The 16,758-nt window shown below is 43.7% G+C and overlaps 1 protein-coding gene across 10 annotated transcripts in view; it reads left to right on the top strand.

The window, feature by feature from the left end:
- The window catches only part of SPAG1 (sperm associated antigen 1), a 98,343-nt gene that overhangs the window by 58,142 nt on the left and 23,443 nt on the right, over positions 1–16,758 (top strand). For all 10 annotated transcript variants that reach the window (XR_014843549.1, XR_014843550.1, XR_014843551.1 and 7 more), the window contains 3 exons: positions 6,648–7,040; positions 7,436–7,535; positions 14,615–14,767. Coding sequence is in view for 7 of the 10 variants with exons in the window: in XM_085021990.1 (XP_084878116.1) it covers positions 6,648–7,040; positions 7,436–7,535; positions 14,615–14,767 (646 nt within the window). In the remaining 3 variants the exon portion in view is untranslated. The remainder of the gene's footprint in view (positions 1–6,647; positions 7,041–7,435; positions 7,536–14,614; positions 14,768–16,758) is intronic.

The following is a 16,758-nucleotide window of genomic DNA, read 5'->3' as shown; positions in this document are numbered from 1 at the left end:
TTGTATCTCTTCCTCTCACCTTTTTCTCTCCTCCCCTCAGCTCCTTCTCCTCAAGCAACCACCCGTTCTCTGAATCTATGACTGTTTCTGTTTTATTATGTTTGTTCATTAGTGTTTTACATTCCACATATAAGTGAAATAATACACCATTTGCTTTTCTGTCTGACTTACTTCACTAAGTGTAATACCTTCTACGTCTATCCACGTTGTCACAAATGGCAAGATTTCATTCTTTTTCATGGCTGAGTAAAATTCCACTGTGTATATATTTGTGCATGTGTGTATATACATATACCACAATATTTTATCCACTCATCTGTTGATGGGGACTTAGTTGCTTCCATACCTTGGCTATTATAAATAATGCTGCAATGAACATAGATTTTTTTTTTCTAAGCAATGTTTTTGTTTTCCTTGGTTAAATACCCAGGAGTGGAATTGCTGGATCATACAGTAGCTCTATGTTTAATTTTTCTGAGAACCTCTGTACTGTTTTCCATACTGGCTTTAATGACATTCCCACAAACAGTGCACAAAGGTACATTTTCTCCACATCTTCACTAACACTTGTTATTTGTTATCTTTTTTTTTTTTTTTTGTCTTTTTAGGGATGCACCCACAGGGGTTTTTTCTTTGTTTTTGTTTTTGTTTTTTTGTTTGTTTTGAGCTTGGTCTTTTTGATAATAGCCATTCTGATGGTTGTGAGGTGATATTGTGGTTTTGATTTGCCCTTCTCTGATGATTAATTGTGCTGGGAATATAAAGTGGCACAGCCACTTTGGAAAACAGTCTCACAGTTCCTCTAGAAGTTAAACATAGAGTTGCAATATAACCCAGTATTCATTCCACTCCTAGGTATATAACCAAGAAAATTAAAAACACATGTTCTCACACACACATAAACACACTAAAAATACTTATACTGAATGGTCATAGAAGCATTATTCATAATAGCCCCAAAGTGGAAAGAACCCAAATGTCCATCAGCTGATTACTGGATAAAGAAAAAATGCGATACTATCCATGCGATGGAATATTATTTGTCCATAAAAAGAAGTGAAGTGTTGGAGTTCCTGCTGTAGCTCAGTGGAAACAAACCCTGCTAGTATCCATGAGGACGCAGGTTTGATCCCTGACCTCACTCAGTGGGTTAACAATCTGGCATTGCCATGAGCTGTGGCCTAGGTCACAGAAGCGGCTCAGATTTGGCATTGCTGTGACTGTGGCATAGGCCAGCAGCTGTAGTTCCAATTCAACCCCTACCCTGGGAACGTTTATATGCTGCAAGTGTGGCCCTAAATAAAAGAAAAAAAGAAAACTAGTGGTTACTAGAGAGGAGAGGGAAAGGGGGGGGTAGGGGGATTAACAGGTAGAAACTACTGTGTATAAAGTAAGTAAGCTACTAGTACATGCAGCACAAAGAATAGAGGCACCATTTTATAGTAAGTATAAGTGGAGCATAATCTTTAAAAATTGCGAATCACTGAGGTACACCTGAAATATAATACTGTAAATCAGCTATACCTCAAAACAAACAAACCAACAACTGAGTGATGGACTGACTGACATGGTCCATATCTGTGGTTTTTAGAAGCTTCATTGTACTCTTACATTGATTTGCATTTGATAGAAACTAAAACATATTTTACCTTAAAAAAAATCAGTTGGCCATACATGTATGGGTTTATTTCTGGACTCTCTGTTTCATTGGTCTGTGTGCCTGTCCTTTTGTCAGTCCCACACTTTTAATTACTGTGGTTTTCTTGAAATCTGAGGTCTAAGCCCTGTGTTTTTTCTTTTTCAAGGTTGTTTGTTTTGGCTATTGTAGGCCCCTTGAATTCCATATGAATTTGAGGGTCAGCTTTTCCATTTCTACCAAAAAGACTGGAGTTTTGATAGGGATGATGCTGAATCTGTAGACCTTTTTGATAGTATTGATATTTTAACATTGTTTTTCTGTCCATGATTAAGAAGATACCTTTTCATTTATTTAATTTATTTCAGCAATGTTTAATAGCTTTGAGTGTCTTTCACCACCTTGTTTAAAGTTATTCCTAAATATTTTATTCCTTTGGAATTGTTCTTGTAATTTTCTTTTAGGATTGTTGACTGTATATGGAAACAACTCATTCTTATATGTTGATCTCATATTCTGAAATTTTGCTGAATTTGCTTATGAGCTCTAGCAGTGGTTTTTGTGTGTGTGGGGGGGATGTATTTTTTGGGAATATACCTGCATTTATATATACAAAGTATACAAATATAGAACCTAAAGAATCTGACTGTATATAATCATGTCATCTGTGAATAGAAATAGTTTTATTTTTTCCTTTCCAATATGGATGTCTTTTACTTCTTTTTCTCGCCTAATTGATCAGGCTACAACTCTCAGTATAATGTTCAGTAGCTACAGTGAAAACAGTATCTTTGTCTCATTCCTGAGCTTCAGGGGAAAGCTTTCAGGGTTTTACTATTGGGTATGATTTTAGCTGTGATTTTTTCATAAAGGTGCTTTATCATGTTGAGAAATTTTACTTCTGTTTCTAGTTTTCTGAGTGGTTTTTATCACTCAGAAAGAGTGTTGGGTGTTTGTCAAGTTCCTTTTCAGTGCCATTTATGATCATGTGGTTTTTTCCCCATTGTTTTATTCACGTCATGTGTTGCATAGATTGATTTCCTTCTGTTGAATTACTCTTCCGTTCCTGAGGTAAGTTTCATTTGGTCATGGTATATAATCCTTTCAGCATGCTCTTGGATTCAGTTTGCTAGTATTTCATTGAGGATTTTTATATCTACCAGCTCCCCAAACCACCCCACCCAAGGCCACTGAAGTCTTTGTGGTCTTTAGATCCAATGGTTCTTCTTAATTCTTATGCGGTCAACACTGTTGGCCATTCCTATCTTTGATATTTGTTATTGTTGACTCCTTTCTCCCTGAAATACTATTTTTTCTTGGTTTCTGAGGCAATACACCCTCCTGTTTTTTTCTCTCATATTTAGGTTCTCTTCCATTTTCACTGGAGATTGTGATTATCCTTTAAGTATTTTATTTCTCAGGCATCCTTTGGAAGATCTCAGTGACTCCATCCACACCCAGACTTCGCTGATCCTTCTTATGCCAGCAATTCCTAAGTCAGTGTCTCTAGGCAAAGCCCCCTCTGATTTCCATTTGGAGCCACCTCCTGAACAACAACTCTGGACTATCTCACACGTAGCAGAATACTCAACAGGACTCACAGGTCTTTCATATTTGGGCCTCTGCTTATCTTGGCAGGTAAATGTTCCAGGGGCATTTCAGTCTTAAGGAAAGAGGCAGAGCTTTGCATTTAGTTCATTTCATTTGAATCCCAGTTATGTTGGCTTCCAGCTCTCCGTGCTTAAGTGGATGCCTTAGCTTCTTCCTTGTGTCTCCCTTGTTTCTTTTTGTTTATAGTTGATTTACAATGTTCTGTCAATTTCTGCTGTACAGCCCTTGCTTCATTTGTAATGTGGGAATAATACATGGTATGAGGATTAATGATAATGGAAAATGATAATGTGTGTAAAGGCTTGATGCATATTAAGTTCTAAATAAATGGCAGCTATTTGGTAATTGGCTAGACATGAGGGGATAACCAAAGGAATAGAAAATAATACTAGCTGTCCATTATATCTCCTGACACTGATTTATGCTTCCATCCATTTTATTTTATTTCTTTCTCTCTAGGGCCACACCTGTGGCCTATGTTTGTTGCCAGGCTAGGGGTGGAATTGGATCTACAGCTGCTGGCCTACACCACAGCGTCAGCAAAGTCAGATCCCAGCCACAGCTTATGACAATGCCAGAACTTAACCCATTGAGTGAGGCCAGGAGTCGAACCTGCATCCTCATGGATACTAGTCAGATTCTTAACCTGCTGAGCCACGACAAGGATGACTGCCTCCATCCATTTTTATGCTGGCTGGGATTTGAGCAGCAGGTACCAGATGAAGAGTACTGGAGCCTTGCTCCAATAATTCTACTGGGTCCAATCTGGGGATTTATCACTATAACAAGGTAATCTTTTTATTTTTTTAATGCTTTTTATTTTTCCATAATAGCTGGTTTACAGTGTTCTGTCAATTTTCTACTGTACAGCAAGGTGACCCAGTCACACACACATACATACATTCTTTTTCTCATATTATCATGCTCCATCATAAGTGACTAGTTATAGTTCCCAGTGCTATACAGCAGGATCTCATTACTTATCCATTCCAAAGGCAATATTTGCATCTCTTAACCCCAGATTCCCATCCACCCCAATCCCTCCCCCTCCCCCTTGGCAACCCCAAGGCTGTTCTCCAAGTCCATGAGTTTCTTTTCTGTGGAAAGGTTTATTTGTGCTGTATATTAGATTCCAGATATAAGTGATATCATATGGTATTTGTCTTTCTCTTTCTGACTTACTTTACTTAGTATGAGAGTTTCTAGTTCCATCCATGTTGCTGCAAATGGCATTATTTCTTTTTTTTTCTTTTCTTTTTTTTTTGTCTTTTTGCCTTTTCTTGGGCCTCTCCCGTGGCATATGGAGGTTCCCAGGCTAGGGGTTGAATCGGAGCTGTAGCTGCCGGCCTACGCAGAGCCACAGCAACACGGGATCTGAGCTGTGTCTGCAACCTACACCACAGCTCACAGCAATGCCGGATCCCCAACCCACTGAGCAAGGCCAGGGATCGAACCCACAACCTCATGGTTCCTAGTCAGATTCGTTAACCACTGAGCCACGATGGGAACTCCTATTTTGTTCTTTTTTATGACTGAATACTATTCCATTGTGTATATATACCACATTTTCTTAATCCATTCATCTGTCAGTGGACATTTATGTTGTTTTCAGGTCTTGGCTATTGTGAATAATGCTGCAATGAACATACGAATGCATGTGTTTTTTTCAAGGAAAGTTTTTTTCTGGATATATGCCCAAGAGTGGGATTCCTGGGTCATATGGTAGTTCTATGTATAGATTTCTAAGGTACCTCTGTACTGTTTTCCACGGTGGTTGCACCAGCTTACATTCCCACCAACAGTGCAGGAGGGTTCCCTTTTCTCCACACCCTCTCCAGCATTTGTTATTTATGGACTTATTAATGATGGCCATTCTGACTGGTGTGAGATGGTACCTCATAGTAGTTTTGATTTGCTTTTCTGTAAAATCAGTGATGTTGAGCATTTTTTCATGTGCTTGCTGGCCATCTGTATATTTTCTTTGGAGAAATGTCTATTCAAGTCTTTTGCCCATTTTTCCATTGGGTTGTTGGCTTTTTTGCTGTTGAGTTGTATAAGTTGTTTGTATATTTTAGATATTAAGCCCTTGTCAGTTGCATCATTTGAAACTATTTTCTCGCATTCTGTAAGTTGTCTTTTTGTTATTGTTTTAATAATTAAGCCTCTTTTGGCCAGTGGTCCAAAATTGGATGTTATTCTGCTGTATAGAAAACTGTGTTCATTATTTAGTGTGTTTTTATACTCATGCTTGCCTTAAGGTGACTGACCATCCATCCACTGATTTTCAGTTACGTACTCGTGGTTTTCTATTTCCTCTGTCTTTGTGCTTCAAGTTCTGGCTTTACCTTTCATAAACAGAACAGGAAATACATTCATTAAAAGTCAGATTAGGGATTTCCCGTCGTGGTGCAGTGGTTAACGAATCTGACTAGGAACCATGAGGTTGCAGGTTCAATTCCTGGCCTAGCTCATTGGGTTGAGAATCTGGTGTTGCTGTGAGCTGTGGTGTAGATGGTAGATGCCACTGGGATCTGAGGTTGCTGTGGCTGTGGCAAAGGCCTGCACTTGGAGCTCCGACTGGACCCCTAGCCTGGGAACCTCCATATGCTGTAAGTGTGGCCCTTAAAAAAAAAAAGCAATTCTATAATCAATCGTTAATGCCTGATAAATACCTGAAATCTTTCAATCAAGATACAAGGAATTTTTAAGTTTGAAGAAAGGATTGTAATGGAAATTTTACTGTCTTTTTAAGGTTTTTTTTTTTTTTTGGATTTAAATACTTTATTTTTTTATTTTCCCACTGTACAGCAAGGGGATCAAGTTATCCTTTTAAGGTTCATTTTAAACTAAAAACTAGGTGCCTGTTTTATGTAAGTTCTTTGCTAAATTCACTTTTAAATGGCTTAAAAGACAGTGCGACTTTCCCTGCCCCCAAATTATCTTTACCCAGTCCTTTAACATAAGAAGAGTGGGCCCTAACTTTGGGAGCAATTATCGAATTCAAGTCTTAGAACTTCATTCACTTGTAGATTGTAAATGGAAGAAAAGTACATCTTTTCTAAGATCTACCTCGTCACAAATGCTTTGATGAAGGGAATGAATGATTTTGAAATGCTGGCTTTCACGTCCCAAGCTCTTCAGCGTTTGAAGGGTTAAACCCGGGCTTGGCTTCTGTCCGTAGCCTGGAAAACCACTGGGGCTCGGAGCGCCGCCTCTACGGTCCACCCTCCGAGTGGACCGGCCCCTGGAGGAGCCGGAACTGCCGGACTCCGCCCAATGGGCGGGCCCTCCCGGCCGGGCTTCGCCCCTGGGAACCGCCCCTGCGCCGGCACCCCAGCGGCCTCGGAGGTAGTTGCTGCTGGTAATGCAAATACTCACTTCCCGCATCCACTCCCTACAGAGGCCGCGGAGCCGGCGGGAGCCGAGCGCGCCGCGGACCCGCGCGCCATGGGCAACATCCAGAAGAAGCTGACCCGCAAGAGTGAGGGCGGCAAGCGGCAGGATCGGGGTGCGCCGCGAAGGGGTCGGGCGCCAGAGGCCCGCGCCGACAAGCGGGGCCAGACGCGGGACTCCGCGACGGCGGGAGGCGCCAACGGGCACCCGGGCGGCAGGCGAGGCGCCGGGGACCCCGCGGCCTGTGCGTTCCCGGAGCCCGCCACCCTGCCACCCGCGCCCGTCGCCCCGGTCGGCCCCGCCGGCCTGAAGAGTCAGGGCAACGAGCTTTTCAAACACGGGCAGTTCGCCGAGGCGGCCCTCAAGTACTCGGCGGCGATCGCGCAGCTGGAGCCTGCAGGTGAGGGAGCGGCGCCCGCCGGGGCTCTGGGCCCTCGGGCTGCGGCTCGCGGGACCTGAGGGGCCACCGCGGGAGAGCCGCAGGCCACCGCCGGAATGACAGGCGCTCGCTCTGTACGCTCCTTCCCGGTAACCTAGGGCAGAGCGGATGCGAACTGACCTCCCGGAGCAGTGCTTTGGTGCGGGTAGCGTGCGCCCGAACGAGGCTTATCCGCGTCTGTCCCTTTACGGGCTTGGCCTGTGTGCCCGCTGCGGGCACCGGCAGCTGCTCGGAGCTGCAGCATCGGTAGGCGGTAGGACCGCAGCCCCACGGGAGACCCCAGTGGCCTTGTTAATTCTGGTGAACTGTGATTTCGCTAATGGATTTTAACTGTGTTTAATTAAATGTGCTTTTAGGAAGTGGAAGTGCAGATGATCTCAGTATCTTATATTCAAATAGAGCAGCATGTTACCTAAAAGACGGAAACTGCAGTGGCTGCATTCAAGATTGTAACAGGTAAACTCCCGTATTTCAGGTTTATCAAGAGATTATCATTTCAGTGTGATGAATGCAATTTTAATATCCTTCTAAATTCTCAGCCTCTGAGTCTACTTTCTTAAGGCATTTAAGGTATGTGTTTGCTAATACAATTCGTAAGTTCTGTCATGTATATGAAGACAATTATGGAAGATTGTGCAAACTTTTTTCGTGTCCTTAATTCATACTCCTCACATCATTCCGAGAACATTGGAGGAGAACCTTCTAACTAGTCTCTGCCTCTTCCAATCCACAGTGGCATATGAATAACTTTTCCTGAATCATTATTTTGTACAGACTGTTTCAACAGGTGTTGGGTGGCTCAGTATAGTCTTCTAGATAATTATAAGCTCCTCTGTTCCCACACTGTCCCCCAAACAAACTTTCTGCTCCCATTTGGTCCACTATCTCTAATGCCCTCTGCACATCTTTGCTTCAGAAACCCTTGCTCACCTGCCCCCTCCTCTCTGCCTTCCTGGTGACATCAGGCTCCCGGTCATGTGCATGACTGTAAGGCTTGCATTAGCATTCACATACCTGTAGGTACAGCTCATCTGCTGCATTGGATTTTAAGCACTTGTGCGTTCAGGAATCCTGTTTTACATGGAGTTGCATCCCTGCAGCACAGCAGTCACCCATGGTACTCAACAGGTTACGTGCTAGGATGGATGAATATATTTACACGAATAACAAGTGTCTTCTTTCACCATTAAATAATAAACCTGCTTCAGGAGCCCTTGGGAAAGAAACTGCTATTAGTGCATCTAAATAATAAGAAGTCATGTGTACTGATGTGACCCTCACAGTCCTGGTTTACCCCTGTTGTCTAGTAAAATTATTAATATCACCCCTTTCACTCTCAGAGGCCCTCGTTTGGACAATAGCATATGTGGACACCTTGATTACAAGGTGAACAGGTTTTTTTGTTTGTTTGTTTTTCCCATTGATAGTATCGGTTTATTGTTATGGGTCAAAAACCTGCTGGTAGCTGTGCCTGCACTTTGAAAAGAAGGCGTTGACCTGCTTAGATTTTTTGCCAATTTTAACACTCAAATTTAAAATGATAGATACACATATATTCACTTTGGTCTGACACTAGACCCCATCTGCCCTCGTGCCAGCTCACGCTAGCTAATGGTTACACGTTCAGGATTTTTGTGAGTTGGTCAAAGTCAAGTTGGTAGTTGAAATCTGACATGGTTGGAGTCCTAATACCATGACAATTGGCAAATGCCAAAAATCAGGGCATTTTTCTCCCCAGGAGAGCCAGTTGCTAAATATTTGCCACTGCCCAATAAGTAACGAGACCACGTGAATTTACAGATTATCAGACAAGTGGTGACTGGCAGCTAAGAACCTTTCAGTTCAAGTGTCGATTGCTAGTATGTTACCCTTCAGTCTTAGTTAGGTCTTCCTTCTGTGAGAGAGTTCGGGACTCTTTAGTTAAAACCTGGGACCCCTATAGGTAGGGCTGCTGCAAAACAGTGGACTTATTTGGTCCTTAAGTGAGATCATTTAAGGCGGCAGACATCTTGCTAAAATGCATTGGGTTTCAGTGTAGTGCCGGGAGGAAGTCACAGAGGAGACTGCAGCAGGGAAACTAGAATGGAGGTTTGTCCTGGAGGAAAGCAGGAAATTGCCTGCAGGCTGGGAGGAGGTGGTGGTTTAGGTAAGGTGTCCTTAGTTAAGTGCTGTGTTCTAGGCTGAGGAATCTGGCTCTGCTGGTCAGTACTGACCTTTCTAGAAACCGACCTACTTAAATATTCTCTTTGATACCTGGAATGTGACTCTCAGCATCAGGGGCAGAGGGTGGATGTTTTTACTCCAAAGCAGTGATTCTTTTTTTTTTTTTTTAATCCTTTGTCCTTATAGGGCCGCTCCAGCGGCATATGGAGGTTCCCAGGCTGGGCGTCTAATCGGAGATGTTGCTGTCGGCCTACACCAGAGCCACACCAATACCATATCCGAGCCGAGTCTGTGACCTACACCACAGCTCATGGCAATGCCGGATCCTTAACCCACTGAGCGAGGCCAGGGATCAAACCTGCAACCTCATGGTTCCAAGTCATATTCGTTTCCACTGCGCCACGATGGGAACTCCTAAAGCAGTGATTCTGAAACTTGTTTTAATGCCAGAACCGTGATTTGCTTTTTCAAACATGTTGAAGAGTGGATGTATTTAAATCTGCATAAATTAGGGACCAATTATTAGTAGAAACAAGAGTGTTTTCACCTCAAAAAGACTGCATGCATTTTATTTTTATTTATTTATTTATTTTTACATTTTATTTTTTCCCTTAATTACTATATATTTTTTATTACTCAAATGAATTTATCACATCTGTGGTTGTATAATGATCATAACAATCTGACTTCACAGGATTTCCATCCACAGCCCAAGCACATCCCCCCACCCACCCCCAAACTGTCTCCTCCAGAGACCATAAGTTTTTCAATGTGAGTCAGCATCTGTCCTGCAAAGAAATTCAGTCTGACCTTTTTTCGGATTCCACATGTCAGTGAAAGCATTTGATGTTGGTGTCTCATTGTATGGCTGACTTCACTTAGCATGATAGTTTCTAGGTCCATCCATGTTGCTAACAATGATTGCATGCATTTTAAAGGAAGCCTATTTTCTGGTTTTTCAGTTAATTATCTTTGCTCCTTGGAAAGTTGTTTTGAGTCTTTGGTACAAAACAAGTGGTAGCAGGAGTTCCCATTGTGGTGCAGTGGAAACAAACCTGACTCGTATCCATGAGGATCCCGGGCCTTGCTCAGTGCTTTAAGATCCGACATTGCCTTGATCTGTGGTGCAGGTCACAGATGCGGCTTGGATCCTGAGTTGCTGTGACTGTGGTGTAGGCTGGCAGCTGTAGCCCCAATTCAACCCCTAACCTGGAAACTTCCATATGCTGCAGCAGGTGCGGTCCTAAAAAGCAGAAAAAAAAAAAAAAAAAAAAAAAGAGTGGTAGCAGGATTCAAACATTGAAAAACCTCCCAGGGTGGGGGACACAAAATTTAAAATAAAGGAGAGGGGGAAACCTATGAAATAATTTTCCTGGATTTACCTATGGAATAACTTTTTATACATTTTGGGGGAGACGTATTTGATTGTGTCTGCACTCCTAGGGCCTACTCTGAAGCACCTCCCCCGAGCAGTTTCCTTGGGGTTGGTGTATTGAGAATGGCTGTTGGGAGGTGAGGAATTGTGCGAGCAGCTCAGGGGCTGTGGGCCCTGCCCTATAACTCTCCCCCTCCCCTGCCCCCCACCAGCTTTCTAGGTTAGGCTTCCAGGTGAAGCATGGAACAGGGTTATGACTCCTAAGAGACGTTTAAAACCTAATGATTTAAAATAAAAAAAAATAATAATAATTTCTAGAAATTTCTTTTATTCTCATAGTTGTTTATCAGCTAAAAGAAAGGTCTTCACTTTTCCCATCTGTCAGAGAACCTTGTTGGGTTATCTAAACCACCCCAGAACGCTTTACCTGACTTTCCATTGCAAGTATAAATGAATGTTGCCTAGTGATTCTCTGCTTTTGTGCCTCTTCAAGGCCCTCTGACAGACTTGAAATTAGAAGATCTTTAGAGTCTTAACTGTGTTAACTTGAATAGTTAAGCTTTTGTAAACCCTGGTTTAAAATTTTTCTGTGTTTGTTTTTAAGAATGGATGTGCTGGGAGTTCTTGTTGTGACCCAGTGGTTTCGAACCCCATTAGTAGCCATGAGGATATGGGTTCGATCCCTGGCCTCGCTCAGTGGGTTAAGGATCCCAAGTTGCTGTGGCTGTGGCGTAGGCTGGCCACTTCAGCTCTGAGGTGCGGCCCTAAAAAGCAAAACAAGAAAAAGAAAGAAAGAATGGATGTGCTTTTCTTTTTTTTCCCGTAGTGGAATTCCCATTTAGAAGCTCTCATTCATTTTCAGGATTGTGGTTAGAGAAAATGCCTTTCATTTTCCAGGCTGGGAATGCTAAAAATTAATGTCATCTCATTCAGGTTTTTTTTTTTTTTTTGTCTTTTTAGGGCTGTACCTACAGCATATGGAGGTTCCCAGACTAGGGGTCAGATCAGAGCTATAGCCGCTGACCTACACCACAGCCACAGCCACTCGGATCCAGGCTGTGTCAGTGACTTACACTGCAGCTCACAGCAATACCGGGTCCTTAACCCACTGAGTAAGGCCAGGGACCGAACCTGAGTCTTCACAGGTACTAGTCAGGTTCGTTAACCACTGAGCCATGAAGGGAACTCCACTCAGTTTTAGATTCCATGCCTACTTCAGGTCAGCCTTATGTGGGTAAATAGTACCTTGGATGTTGGAAGCTTTTGGAAAAATGAGGGTAGTCATGTGTTAATGACCTGTATTTATAATCATTGTTCGTGTAGTTAATATCCTCTAAGCATTAAACTAAAGTAGATTTAAGGCAGTGGTACATGTAATAGATCCTGATGCCCAGAAACCTGCTTTTTAGTTTTAGAGCAGTTTTGATTGATTTTAATTTTATTTTAAAAGTAACTTCTACTGATTACAAAAGTAACACATACCTATCAAAGAAAAAAAAAATTTTTTTTTTTTTTTGGTCTTTTTAGGGCTGCATTTGCAGCATATGGAGGTTCCCAGCTAGGGGCCTAATCAGAGCTATAGCCGCCAGCCTACTCCAGAGCCACAGCAACACAGGATCCGAGCTGTGTTTGCAGTCTACACAGCTCACAGCAACTTGGGATCCTTAACCCACAGAGCAACGGCAGGAATCAAACCCGAAACCTCATGGTTCCTAGTCAGATTCGTTTCCACTGCACCACGATGGGATCTCCAGAAAAAAAATTTTAAACCCAGTATAGCACAGAGTTCCCGTCGTGGCTCAGTGACTTACAAACCCATCTAGTATCCATGAGAATGCAGGTTTGAGCCCTGACCTCGCTCAGTGGGTTAAAGATCCAGCATTGCCTTGAGCTGCAGTGTAATTCTCAGATGCAGCTTGCATCCGATGTTGCTGTGACTGTGGCTCAGGCCGGCAGCTGCAGCTCCAATTTGACCCCTAGCCTGGGAGCTTCCATGTGCTGCACATTCAGCCCTGGAAAAATTAAGATCGCCCCCAAATCTAACACCTAGGCAGAGAAAAGTTGGTTATTTTTCAAAGAAATGAAGCTAATTACGTTTAATGACATTTCTAGCACAGCTTCTGTGGTGCAGAGCCCAGGAACACACCCATGTGTACAGCCGAGTATCAGTACAAGGTAGAGAATTAGGAAGGAGTCAGAGTAGCAGGTGACTCTGAGTTCCTTTATTTTTGGTGTGTGTGTGTGTGTGTGTGTGTGTGTGTGGTAGAAAGAGTGTAAAGAGCATGGCCCCTGAAGTTTCATTCAGGAGGAGGTCCCCAGTGGTCTGGGCACTGGGAATAGAGTGGTGATCAGGACTGGCAATGCCCTCACTTTCCCAAAACTTGGATTCGAAAGAACAGGCACAGATTGCGCCGTGTGTCTCTCCACTTCTTCACCTCAGCATGACCTTATTGAGTATTTACCTAGAAGACTTCTTGTGACATTGAATGAGGACATCTGCAGTGACCAGCCCAGCAGGTGTTCTGTTGGAGCTTCCTCCTTGCCAGACTGCTGTAGGCAGGAATAGACAGCAGGTCTCTATTGGGAAGAGAGTGAAGCAGCCCTCGCTCAGGCTTTTCCTGAAGCCCGTTCAATGTCTGATACATAAACTGCTGTTCCTAAGAATTCCCAGAAGAGCAGACCTGATCCCCAGTGTGGACAGTCTGGCATAGATGAGCCTTAGCGGCTTATGGAATAAGTAGGCTCTTCATAGGATCTCTGCACAGAGTACGTCTTGAAGTTTCCATTGGTTTTGTTAGTATAGTAGTTCTCATTCGTAAATAGTCTTTTGATTGTGTGCTTTATTTTCAGAATATAATGAAGTGCATTAAGTAGTGAGGTAGATTTAAGCAGTTACTTCAAGCAAAACCAAGGAGCATAACCTTGAAATAACATCTCTAATGATGTTGGAAATACTTCATAGGCTAAAAAGTTATGACGTACAAGAAATTGTCATAAATTTCTTGACTCCCTCTGGTCTTTTTTTTTTTTTTTTTTTCCTGTTTTTTAGGGCCGCAAGGGCATATGGAAGTTCCCAGGCTAGGAGTTGAATTGGAGCTGCAGCTACCGGCTACACCACAGCCACAGCAACATCAGATCCGAGCTGCATCTGTGACCTATACCACTGCTCACAGCAAGGCTGGATTATTAACCCACTGAGCGAGGCCTCAGTGGATACTAGTCGGGTTTGTTTCTGCTGAGCCACAATGGGAACTCCCCACTCTGGTCTATTTTTGAAGCCCTTTGGCAACAAGGAAATCATAATCTACTGTATTAAGTTTTAGAGAGCTGATTTTCAAAATGTAATGTACTTTTTTTGTGTGGTTCTGTGCTGAGATGCCTTACTCAATAGATAGGTGCCAGTAAGACATTTCCTTTTTTTTTTTTTTTTTTTTTTTTTTTTTTTTTTTTTTTTTTTGCTATTTCTTGGGCCGCTCCCGTGGCATATGGAGGTTCCCAGGCTAGGGGTCCAATCAGAGCTGTAGCTACCGGCCTACACCACAGCCACAGCAACTCGGATCCAAGCCGAGTCTGCAACCTATACCACAGTTCACAGTAACGCCGGATCATCAACCCACTGAGCAAGGGCAGGGACCGAACCCGCAACCTCATGGTTCCTAGTCAGATTCGTTAACCACTGCGCCACGACAGGAACTCCGACATTTCCTTTTTATCTGTCAATATCAAGAACCTGTGGAAAGCCTGCTGTGTGGCCTGGCGCCATGGTGGGCTGTGTTAGCACCTTTCAGGGGAGGGGTGTGGGATGGGGAGACACTGCCTGCTGCCAGGGCACGCAGTCTCACTGAGGGGAAAGATGTGGTGTGTTGCTAGGTTCCTATGGTGAGATGTCAGATAGGCCTGCATGTGAGAGGCCAGTACTATCGCATACACTCAGTTATCGTAAGTAAGAGAGTAGTTCTCAAAACAAATGACATGTAATGTTTCTGTCTTCCTGCAGGGCTCTGGAACTTCATCCATTCTCAGTCAAGCCGCTTCTTCGACGAGCAATGGCCTATGAAACTTTAGAGCAGTATCAGAAAGCATATGTGGATTATAAAACAGTGCTGCAAATAGACTGCGGAATCCAGGTAGCAAACGACAGTATTAACAGGTAACCGACTCGGAGGCAGCTCCCTGAGGTCTAGCGGTTCTCATGGAGTGAGATTTTCTTTTCTTCCCTCCTCCAAGAGTGTTGTCAGGGTGTAGATGTGTTCTTTGTTATTGGCGTTACCCGGATGGCCTTTGGCAATTGCCTGCCTTCACTCTTTCAAAACCCCATGGCTCAAGCTCTCTAACTTTTAACTTTCTCTTTATCCCATGATACATTTTTTTTTTTTTCGTCTTTTCGCCTTTTCTAGGGCCGCTCCCGCGGCATATGGAGGTTCCCAGGCTAGGGGTTGAATCGGAGCTGCAGCCACCAGCCTACGCCAGAGCCACAGCAACGCAGGATCCGAGCCGCGTCTGCAACCTACACCACAGCTCACGGCAACGCTGGATCGTTAACCCACTGAGCAAGGGCAGGGACCGAACCCACAACCTCATGGTTCCTAGTCGGATTCGTTAACCACTGCGCCACGACGGGAACTCCCCATGATACATTTTAATTGTCCTCTGACACCTTTATGTTGGTGTCCTGGTCCAGTTATTACTGTCCAGTGAATGTTCTCTGTATACGTATATTTTTAGTCGCACAGGATATAGGTCTTTTGTGCTGCTCAGATGCACAGAATTCGAGTTTAGTATTTGTAAATATCTTTGGGGTTAGAGCAGTGTTTTCAGTGATGTCCTAAGTCAGTACCAATTATAGGGCAAGATCCAAAACCTTAGGGAAAACCGCCGTGTTGAGTCTTCTTCTCCTGCAGGATTTGCAGATGTTCAAGGGCACCACATCTGTCAGTGGAAACCTGTCTTGTTTCTCCTCGGGAGAATGATGTCTTCATGAGCCTGCTAGATATTTCTGTTTACATAGACACTCATCTAGGATAAGTATTAACTTAAAATAGCAAAGAATCTGGATCTGATTTATATTATGATCTCTAGACCCCCTGAGTGAGAATGGGAAGGTAAGAATTTCCAGACTTCAGACATTGCTTTTAGGTGAACTTGGAAAATTACTACTTGGATAACATTTCTAGTTATGGATACTATCTTGTGATCCCGTTTGTCCAAAGTATAATTTCTTCCAAGTATTTGTGTGTTTCCCTTGTGCCCAGCGTTGGTCTAGTGTACCATGCCGCCTCTCCCCCCATTCCCCACAAAAAGGGAAAACACAACATAGCCTCTGTCTTTTTTTTTTTTTTTTTTTTTTTTCCATTTCTTGGGCAGCTCCCATGGCATATGGACATCTCCAGGCTAGGGGTCTAGTAGGAGCTGTAGCTGCTGGCCTACACCACAGCTCACGGCAACGCCAGATCCTTTACCCACTGAGCAAGGCCAGGGATCGAACCCGCAACCTCATGGTTCCTAGTCAGATTCGTTAACCACTGAGCCACAACAGGAGCTCCCACATAGCCTCCGTCTTTAAGCAAACTGGAATATAGCTGGGGGGAGAAACTTGACATAAGACAGATTATGCCCAAGTGTGAACATTTGTCAGCGAGATAGGGGCTCACAGAGAGGCCAGGCCCCTTAGTCTATGTGGGCTGTGGTTGTTGGAGAGAAAGCGCTGAAGCTGGTCCGGGAAGGGCACTGATGGAACCTTGAACAAAGCTGAAGAAAGTGAGAACGGTGTGTTTCAGATCAATTTGGTCTTTTAAAATCCTGCCCTACCGCTGCACCTGGTCCCAACACACCTGGGAGAAAGTGTCAGAAGAATTTTTTTTTTTTTTGGTCCTTTTTAGGGCCGCTCCCGCGGCATATGGAGGTTCCCAGGCTAGGGGTCCAATCGGAGCTGTAGCTGCCGGCCTACATCACGGCAACAAGGGATCCGAGCCGCGTCTGCGACCTACACCACAGCTCACGGCAATGCTGTATCCTTAACCCACTGAGTGAGGCCAGGGATTGAACCCTCAACCTCATGGTTCCTAGCCAGATTCGTTAACCACTGAGCCACGACAGGAACTCTGGAAGAATTTGTATAGAGAGTGGGCAGCCATCCCCTGG

Source organism: Sus scrofa, chromosome 4, assembly GCF_054392235.1.
Source record: "Sus scrofa isolate SSC_HxYL_T2T_F1_AM1 chromosome 4, Sscrofa_HxYL_maternal_Yorkshire_Landrace_v2.0, whole genome shotgun sequence".
NCBI lineage: Eukaryota > Metazoa > Chordata > Mammalia > Artiodactyla > Suidae > Sus > Sus scrofa.
The sequence above is the reverse complement of the archived record's forward strand: the minus strand, read 5'-3'. Positions and strand labels throughout refer to the sequence as shown.